The 10,760-nt window shown below is 27.1% G+C and overlaps 1 protein-coding gene across 1 annotated transcript; it reads left to right on the top strand.

Annotated features, from left to right (window-relative positions):
• Positions 5,166 to 10,731, top strand: LOC109333701 (NAC domain-containing protein 21/22-like). The gene is made up of 3 exons (XM_019569253.1): positions 5,166 to 5,441; positions 8,082 to 8,356; positions 9,635 to 10,731. The coding sequence occupies exons 1-3, from the start codon at positions 5,276 to 5,278 to the stop codon at positions 10,127 to 10,129; spliced, it is 936 nt and encodes a 311-aa protein (XP_019424798.1). The 5' UTR covers positions 5,166 to 5,275; the 3' UTR covers positions 10,130 to 10,731.

Below are 10,760 nucleotides of genomic sequence, written 5' to 3' on the forward strand. Positions count from 1 at the left end.
TATAATCTAAATTTTTTATTTTTACAATATGGTTTTACAGAAACCAGGCTAGATTTGAGAGTGTCAAAGTTCCTATATCTTCAGCAATTGCAAGAATTGTTAGAGATACAATAATGTCTGAAAACTCTTCTTCTGCCTATGCCACTCCTGCTTTAAATGATCTCATCATCCTTAAGAGATTCTCAATTGATATTCATCCCGTCAAGGCTCCTAGGATCATTGAAGTCAACTGGTCCCCCCTCTTGGCTGGATTAAAGTCAACACGGATGGGGTTGCTCATGGCTCTCCTGGTCACTCACTCAGGTGGTGGAGGGATTTTCAGGGACCATAATGGCTTCTTTTTGGTTGGTTTTGCTAATTACTTGGGCATCCAAAATGCCCTTTATGTTGAATTACACTCAACAATCAAGGCAATCAACTTAGCCTTCAAGAGAGGTTGGTTTAGGCTTTGGCTTGAATGTGACTCCATGGTGCTTCTTGACATTTTTAGTGGCAAATCAAAGCCTCCTTGGAAGTTGACAAATGAATGGTACAAGTGCAATAAGAGACTCCAATCAATGGATTTCAAAATCATGCATATCTATCGTGAGGGAAATTCTTGTGCCGATAAATTGGCTTCTTTTGGTTTAGAATAAAAAAGGGACACAATATGGAATTCAATTCCTAACTTCATTATTCACGATTGTAATAGGAATCGGTTGGGAATGTTCAACTACAAATTTAGACATGTTTCAGTCTGTTTTTTCGGTTAGTAACTTTCTATAAATAAATTTTGGGAGGGAACTACCCTCTTTTGCTAAAAAAAACATAACTAAGATGTTACTGTGACATGCTCAGTATATGTATGGGTCTGGGAGGTCGCATGACATAAATGAGGTGTTACAATATTTATTCCAAGGAGTCATTTATCAAATCATTGAAATTGAAACACTCAATTTTTTCTCACTAATCTTTTAAGTTTTAAAAAATGGAAAAAATGAAAATTCCAAGATAACAAGAAATAATTGATTCAAAAAATTATTTTCACCCATTATTTGGTAATTTTTGAAATTTTATCAAGATTAAAATTATATACAATATATAATTAAGATTAATTGAGTCACACAAAATATTTACATAAATATTTTAAAGTTTCAAAATAACATTAATTCTAAATAATAATAATTGACAATAATAGACATTAAAGAAAATGTACGTTTATTTAAAATGTCATTTTTCATCATTTTAAGACTTAAACTGATCGATGATTGAATTAAAAACAAAATTTTCAACTATTTCAATTTCAATATATAAATTATCATGTTATGTGCAAGAAATTAATCATCCTCTATCTTACTATGCAATTTTGCTTACTTGTCTCTGTTGATGTAAATGATCTTTATGTAGTTGTTAAACCGTAATATTTAAGTTAAGACGATATTGTTAAAGTTGCACTTAATCCATAGATTGAGTATTCAAACATGAATAAAATCTTAGGACTTTTTCCAAGATATTTGAACATAAAATAAATATGTTATCAATATTAAATCATTTATAAAAATCTTTATAATTTTAGAACTTTTGCTATATAGTTTGACAAAAGCGCAATGTGTGATCCTCATAACCTATTTTATAAATATAAAATTATTATGAATTAAAATGAAATCATAGTATTATAAGAATTATCAACATCTATATATGTCCTCATAATCTATTTTAGAAGAACAACATAAATTGCGCTGTACATATTTATCAATCTATAAATTAATTGAAGATAATTGTAAGCTCAAGAAGTATTTTTATGAAGACACCATTTAGTTTTAGGTAAAAATAACAAAATATTTTAATAAATTTGAAGTAAAAATTTAAGGAGGTAGTTGCCCCACTTGTCCTAAGTAAAGTCTGGCACTGCTTTCTTCCCTAAATGGTGCCGCAACATGTAAGGCTAAATATAATGGATCATTTATTTTTGAATTTTTTTAGTGGTTACTTTTTCAAACAAATATTAATCCTTATATTAAATATTGATATTTGTTTAGTTAAAGACTCAGATGAAATCTTATCCTGTTATATCAACTTTATCTTTGTACCATAAGGGATTTTTGATTGATTGCTTTCTCATTCCCAAGAGTTACTCAAAATATGAGTTTCTTTCATAAAGGGATATGGATATAATTTACTACCCACGAATTAATTTGCGCCGAATAAGAGTTTGTACTTGTTGTTGAATTAAAAAAACCGGTTTTGTTAAACATGGACAAGTGTTAAGGACCTAAAAAATGTTTCATTGAAAAGTTATATATCTCTTTTGAGTATCTCAATAGTCATTAATCTTAGAACAATAAAACCGTAATAAATTAGAGTTACCTTTGTTAATTGTTGGGTTGATATTGTAATTTGAATTAATGAGTTAATGAAACCATGTTGATGGCGGTATCTTAAAAAAGAATTGAAAGTTTTTGTGTTTACCCATTTTTATATTTTGATGACGAAATTGATCACCTAACGTCCTAACTCCTCTACCCTCCTAGATTTAAGCATAAAATACTCTTTAGGATATAGTTTGTCTTCATATGATATAATTTATTAGAAAAAAAATGTATGTACTAATAGCTGCTATATGAGTTTTATATATTATTATTGTATTATCTATCTTTTATATTTGATCATTTTTAACTTTTAGAAAAAATATAACTAAAAGATGAATACTGTAATAACCGTATTATAATTTTTATACTAACATTATATAGATATTACACATATGAATTATTTACTATTTATTTAGTCTATAGCCCATCATAATCCAAATTTATAAAAATAGGTCATATAGTTTTGTTATAAATAAAGGGCAGTCAATAAAAATCTTATGGATGCCAGCTTATCAACAACCAATTGGAAAACAACATTAAAAAAATCAGATTATTTATGACTAGTTTAGGGCCAAAAGTATGTAATAAATTCCATTAATTTATGGTGAAGATAAATAAAAAAAGAATAATAAATTAATATAGAGGAAAGAGAGATCTATTAAAAGTAGACAAAACTAAAATGAATGACATTTGTCATCACTCATCACGTAGTGAACCCTCCCTCTATTCTTATATAGATGCTTCTTGTGTCAACTCTAGTTATTATCCAATTATCTTTATTTTTATTATGTTAAAATATTTTTTGTCATTTCTTATAATGTGAAAGTTTTTAATTAGCTTCTACACTTGTAATATTTCTGAATGACTTACTATATTAAAAGAATAATTAAATTATCATTATCATAATTTTATAATTTATTATTTGAAATGTGTCACATAAAATAACTTTGAGAATGGAGATGATTGTAATTGTACATTAACATGGTCTTAAGGTTATTAGCAAGTGAGCTCTATTAAAAATATTAAAAAGAGCTAACAAAATGTTTTAAATTATAGAGATGTATTTGAAAATATAGAGGAACAGGTTGATTTACCATTTTAACTATTAGCTTTTCATCTCCATCCAATTTAATTTGGAAAGGTATAAGGTGATTTTGGAGTAGTAAGAGAAATGAGTAAGAGAATAATAAGATATGAATAAGAAAAGGATACTAATATTGAAATTTTTTAAGATATTCATTTTGTTTTGATTTCGACTATCGGATCAATATTATTTAATTTTAATTTTTTGAAACACCAATATTATTATATTGCTCACTTTTAACTCTCACAATTATTTATGTTCTTCTCAATCAATGTGTTTTTTCATAACGATTTCCTCTGAATATAAATATTGGCTAACATAGACTGACTGTAATATTATTATTATTATGAGTCTTAGGATAATAGTTTCTTTCTTGGTCTATTGTAATTTAACATTACCACTATATGAGGACCTACTTTGTCAACAAATAAGTTCATGTTAACTACCGGAAAAAACATAAAGTTTAGGGGTAAAATTTTCTCTTGACCAAAATAATTTTATGAATTATTATTACTACTATTTTGAAGGATATTACTAACAATTTTTTTATTCAATAAATTTAATATTGGTAAAATTAAAAAATAAAGATATAAAATTTGATATGTGTGATTATAATAAATTAAAATGTAGATAGATGATGTGATGTAAGTTGAAAATATAAATATATTATTAGGGAGATAATATTGTACTAAATGCCTATAAAATATATATATGTGTGTGTGAAACTTTAGTGGTAAAATTGAAATATTTGAAAATACTTCAAGTGGTATTGTTAAATATCTATTTTTATAGCTCTTTGGAAATGATGTTGAATCTAACCCTCCATTCTACTCCCTCACAAGGATAATGCTTAAAAGTGTTACTGAATGACAATTTTATGCATTGTTGTTTTGCAATTTTGGTTAGTGAAAATCAATTTCAGTAAAAATAAATTTAAAATACAAAATAAATTAATTTTTTTATTAACTTGAAAGTTTTATTTCTATTTAAATAATGTAATTCTAAAACTAAAATTTATTACACCCTTATATCCCATGAATGGTATAATATTGTTAAAATATTGCCGAGAATTAAGTAATGCTAGTGAACAAAAATGTGTAGAAGTTATTGTATGGATTGTAATTGAGTAATTAATAAATAAAAAACAACAAAACCACTATTTTCGGAATTGGTTGGTTTAGTTGTTTTTACAAATAAAACCTAAAGAGATTAGTCACTCCATGTCATCCATCCTCTTTCTAAAAAAAGGAAATTCATTTAATATATAAATTGGATAAGGGTATTGTTTTAAAAATAATTATAAATTTTGTCTTGATATTTTTAAAGAAACAAATACATGGAAACAAATCTATTTGCTAAAAGAACAGTTAAAAAGGAAAGTAAATTTCATAATTGGTTGATCAGGTTGTTTTACAATGTTTAAGTGCATATGTGAACTATTATTTTTAAATAATAATTTTATAAATTTTCTATTTTTTTTAATTTAAAGATAATGACAAATCTAGATCCTTAAAAAACATTAGTGTTATGTATCAGCATATCTATCGAGTATTAAACTCTCCGCTACTAAATATGATATATATATATATATATATATATATATATATATATTTTGTTCTATAGATATAGAAAAAGTTAATTACAATCCCACCCTCCCTCATTGAAGGTAATTAATTATATGTTGACTTACCCACCTTATGCTCCCTCTCCTATTTATATATACACCTCTCTTGTCCTCTTTTTTCTATGATCTCTCTCATTTCTCACTTATAACTTGAGCCTCTCTCTTTATTCACTTTCTCTATCTCATATTTACCTATCTATATATCTTTGTTGAAAGAAAATGAGTAACATAAGCATGGTAGAGGCAAAACTTCCACCTGGGTTCAGGTTTCATCCTAGAGATGAAGAACTTGTGTGTGATTATTTGATGAAGAAGGTTACTCATAGTGATTCTTCTCTCATGATTGATGTTGATCTTAACAAGTGTGAGCCATGGGATATTCCTGGTAAGTTCTTTTATTCTTTCATCTCATCATCATGCATTAATATTCTTTTGTATATAGCTATTAATTTCCTCATATATACATGGCATGGTAATTTCTTTCTATAATTGTATTATTCATTAGAGCAAAATATCTATTAAAATCTGACATAAATGAATAGTTGTATATGCATGTATGTATAACCATATAGGTTTTAATTTTGTCATTAAAAAATAAACTCTTAATTTGATGTGATGAAATTGAATCAGAAATTTTCAGTAGTTTTCTTCATCTCATGGCACCACACAATATGTTAATAATATTGAACATACTTCATTAATTTGCTATTATGATTGGTAAAGTACAAATGAGGTGATACTTTAATTTTTTTTATATTATTATTTTGTTTCAAAACATGATAAGGGCAAAGATTCTTTTCTTTGGCTCCATAGGTGAGGTAATGATAGCAGCATGAATGATTATAAAAGATTCCAATCCATGTATGCACTATTTGTGTGATTGATAGGGAAATGGTACCTACCAATTGTGATTATAACAAGACATTGAAGAATTCACTTCACCACAAAATTATTCCTATGATGGTTAAATTAAATTCCATTTTCCTAGACTAGAACACAACACTAATGTCTTAGAAATACTATATATGAGATGTAGGAGAGTCAATTGGTAATTAAAGTCAATAAGCTATTAGCTATGACATAGGAGGATAGATGTATATAGATTTATCCTCATAAATAGATAAATTATTTTCAGAAATTAAACTAATAAGATCATAAGACAAACAATTTTATCTTTATATTAATATTCTCCTTCACAACTCTCATATTTTCTAAAACAACACATCAAAGATTCGAACCAGAAACTTTAAAATTATTTATAAGGTAAAAATAGTCATAATATTAGATTTACTAGCTAGTTAGAAGTCTCGTATACTAGATCGTGTAAATTTTTGATATAACAAATCTTCCAATTTTTTTATTCAGTATCAAAACTTTAATTTGGATGATCGTATTTCTTGCAAATTTAACATATTTTTAGGACAATAAAGTAGTTTTCTTCTTCTTTTAATATTTAAAAAAAAATATGAATCTTATCATCCTTAAGCTCAAAGAGATTTTCAATTTTATTCTTGAAATATTTACTGTTGTAAATGTTTATATGAAAAGTGATCTACAAACAGTTTCAGGTTAATTAATAGCTAGCTATGAATGCTGTAGTATTATCTAAACAACTATAGGATATGTATCACCTTCTAAGCTCTTTTGATTAAATTGACAGATTAAACTTATCCTAATATAAAGGGTTTGATAGTGATTGTCATAATAATACAACTTTTTATACCCAAAATCTATTAAAAACGGATACAAGAAATGCAAATTCATTACAACTCATAAAAAAAGTTCAATACAAATATAAAGATCGGTATATCATTCACCATGATTAGGAATTAGATTACAAAAGGAGGTGAACCTTGTGTGTATTTAACCATCTAATAAAGGCTGATATTTTATGTATAACTTTTTTTCCTTTGACACTTTTTTTGGGTTACATTTTCTTCACATTTTATTGTAATAAAAGTGATTTTTATGGTATCTAGAGTTAAAAATTGATCCACACCATTAACTTATATGAGATGAGTAAGACTATTTATATAAGTATATGGCTACAAAGACAAGATTAATCAGGATATGAATTTGTGTTTTGATCATATTTTTAAATTATTATCATTTTAGTGATTAGTCGTCAACTCCTAATAATTTATTCACTTTCAATTTTGATAAAATATAAAAATAACAGTGGGCTTTTATTCTCTAATCCTAATAATCTAAAACATTTAAAAATTCATTTTTTTTAATATCAAAGTAGAACCTTTTTTTTAATTCTCAAGGTATTAAAATTTAAATAAAGGACAAAGAAGATTTCTAATATAATTGGTCAACATATATTAATGCTTTGGTGTGGTGGGCCATGCATGTATGATCGTAGTTAACATTATTTTGGAAATTGTATCAACTGTTTGATAATGAAATCAGAGTAATCAGTTTTGTATTTTATACACCTTTGAAAAAGAATTGATAGGGAAACCCAAATAAGAACCAACAATAATTAATGGAAGATGCTAAATCATATGGGGACCTCTATATATATATATATACCGAGTACAATAATTTGCATCCATATAGTATTACAATTATTAAATTGATCAACTTAATTTTATTATTGTCATTGTTAGTAAAGAAAATATTGTTTAGCAAGAGATAATATTGTGAACATGAACCATTATTTTCAACTAGTTGGTTTCTACACTAAATTTATTCACACCTTATTGACTAAACTCACATGATTCCTAATAGAGTAGATGGTCCCATAATAGAGCTCAATGGATAGGAGAAGAGAAATTGGGAATAACAAGAACATTGACATAATAAATATAACTCCACATTTTTATTATATGCTTCAATTCTTACCAACATGCAACTTCACTAATCTATAATTGTGCATGATATATAATGGTGATGAATTAGACAATAAAAAGTTAACTTCCATTTTGCTAGGCCATTTACTAATTTACAAGCACTAGTTTCATATGGTTTTGTGCTATGATAATTGATGAAATATTGGTGTATTTTTTTTATGATTCAGAAACAGCATGTGTAGGAGGGAAAGAGTGGTATTTCTACACACAAAGAGATAGAAAATATGCAACTGGGCTACGTACAAATCGTGCCACAGCCTCAGGTTATTGGAAAGCCACAGGGAAAGATAGATCAATAAAACTCAAAGGTACTCTTGTTGGAATGAGGAAAACTTTAGTGTTCTATGAAGGAAGAGCACCAAAAGGGAGAAAAACTGAATGGGTCATGCATGAATTTCGCATTGAACCTCCACATAGACCTTCTAATATTTCTTCTACCAAGGTATATATATAATGGATTTATGTTTTTTGTTACCTAAAGTTATTTATTTCAATTATATTCACTTACCCAAAGTATTTTATGTTACATTTTTTCATTGGGTAATTGGGAAAATTGAGTAATGGTGGAATGGTCAATTTTTCCATCTAAGAAGTTAATTAATCTCTTTCATGAGATAGAAATCTTCCAAAATAGATGTATCACTTTTTATGAATTTAATAATTACTACACTTTAAAATCGATTATAGTTAGTACATAAATGGTAGAATGTGTGTTTATATTTTTTATTTTTATAATCAGTAATAATTAGCTAATGTGACCATAGCCTTGTACTATTAATTATAGAATATAATTTATTATATGTATGTTAATAGCATTTTAATAGTTTTTCTTTGCATGAATCAGGGAGGCAACTTGTGATTGTTAATAAATTTTCTTTTAAGGCTTTTGACTTTTCCAATTATGGTTTTGCTATCTACCGAAATTAATTTGTCTCACCTGACTATTGGCTAGAATGTGACTTCAAAAAAATATTGGGTAGCTTACCTAAGAAGATTCTCTTTAATATTTTTATCAAAAACCTTATGTAAGCATATGAAATTGAATGCACCGAATTTCTCCTACCATTAAAGACTAGGAGGGGTTTGTGAAATATTTTTTTTGGTACTACTAAAATATTCCTCACTTTATGGACAAGAAATTAATATTTTTTGGGTACATGATTATCTTTTATAATAAGTGTTGTTCATAAGAATTGAATCTTTAACCTTTTGGTCATGTTGAGGATTTAGTAATACATTACCCCACTAGATAAAGGTCTTTAGATATATAGGGTGTGAGATTTGTTATAGGCAAAATATTTTTTAGATGTTTTTTATTTGTATATATAGTTATATACCAATTATGAAGATATGTCAATTTAATATCAAATTTAGTTATACAAGTTTTATTCTCTAAAATCAACATTATCAATCAATTTAAGGCTTGAGATCACAATATCAATTTGGCCCCTAAAACAATACACCAACAATTAATTTGACCCTATGAGAATCTTATTTATTTTGTGTGTGTTAGAAATCAAATTGGTTGGCAATATATAAAGTTATAGACCAAATTATTAATATTATTATTGTTATACCATATCAACCATTAATATAAGAAAAATATTTGATGTTTTATTAAAATTTCTTTCCTTTCACATTCATAACCTATTGTTTCATTCATTACACAACTTGGTTTACTCTAATTAAAACAATTTGCACCTTTTATTCTTCTACATAGATAGAAGAAGATTGGGTTTTGTGCAGGGTGTTCTATAAAAGTAGAGAAGTTATTGCAAAACCTAGCATTGGAAGTTGCTATGATGACACAGAATCTTCATCACTTCCTCAATTAGTGGACTCTTACATAAGTTTTAATAACCAATTACCTCAAAATCATGCACTTGAATATGAGCAAGTGCCCTGCTTCTCCATTTTTTCTCAAAACCAAACCAACCCTCTTAATTTCAACCACCACAACATAACCACTATGGACTCAAAATTAGTTGTTAATAACAATATTGCAACTACTTATGTAGGAACAACAAATTTGGGTTCTTACTTAGACCCTTTTTCATGTGACAAACAAGTGTTAACAGCTGTTTTGAATCAACTTACAAAGATGGAAAGAAATTCAACTAACCAAAGTCTTAAAGGGTCACCAAGCTTAGGAGAAGGAAGCTCAGAGAGTTACTTATCTGAAGTTGGTATGCCACATTTGTGGAATAATTATTGAAACATTGTTTAGAGAGAAATTATTATTGCATGGTTTTGGGTTAATGGTTTTAGACACATTAAATAATTGATCATGTATTAATAAGTTAAAATTATATGAGTTATAAAAAATTAATTGTTTGAATGTGTCTAAGACCATTAATCTATAACCATGTAATAATTTCTTGTGGTTTAGTCTTCTTAGCTAACTATGCTATCCTGGTGTTGTTGCTTCCCCATAATTATACAATCTCCATTACGCTACTAAGAGTCTGTTTACGAGATGAATTTTGGAAGAGAAATAAGAGAAAATGAAGATTTCAGAGTCATGAACTATACTCATGAGATAGTTATGAAGTCTTTCTTCCCTTTTAAAACTCAACTCGTAAACGAAGCCTAAGGGAGAAACTATCGGGAAAAACACAACGACAAAAAATGAAAGAGGGGAAGAGAAAATGCATTGTTTTAAGTTATATGTATTTACCAATCATGTTAGTTATTTATATATAGTTATAGACCCATCCATGGTACGTCCCAGTATATTAGGAAAATGGGACTTGTAATTGAAACTAAAAAATATTTGTAGTTAATATTAGTTAATGAATGTTTTCCCCCTTTTTTTTCTCAACTAGATGATATATTGAGATGTGATG

This window comes from Lupinus angustifolius, chromosome LG19 (genome assembly GCF_001865875.1).
Source record: "Lupinus angustifolius cultivar Tanjil chromosome LG19, LupAngTanjil_v1.0, whole genome shotgun sequence".
NCBI lineage: Eukaryota > Viridiplantae > Streptophyta > Magnoliopsida > Fabales > Fabaceae > Lupinus > Lupinus angustifolius.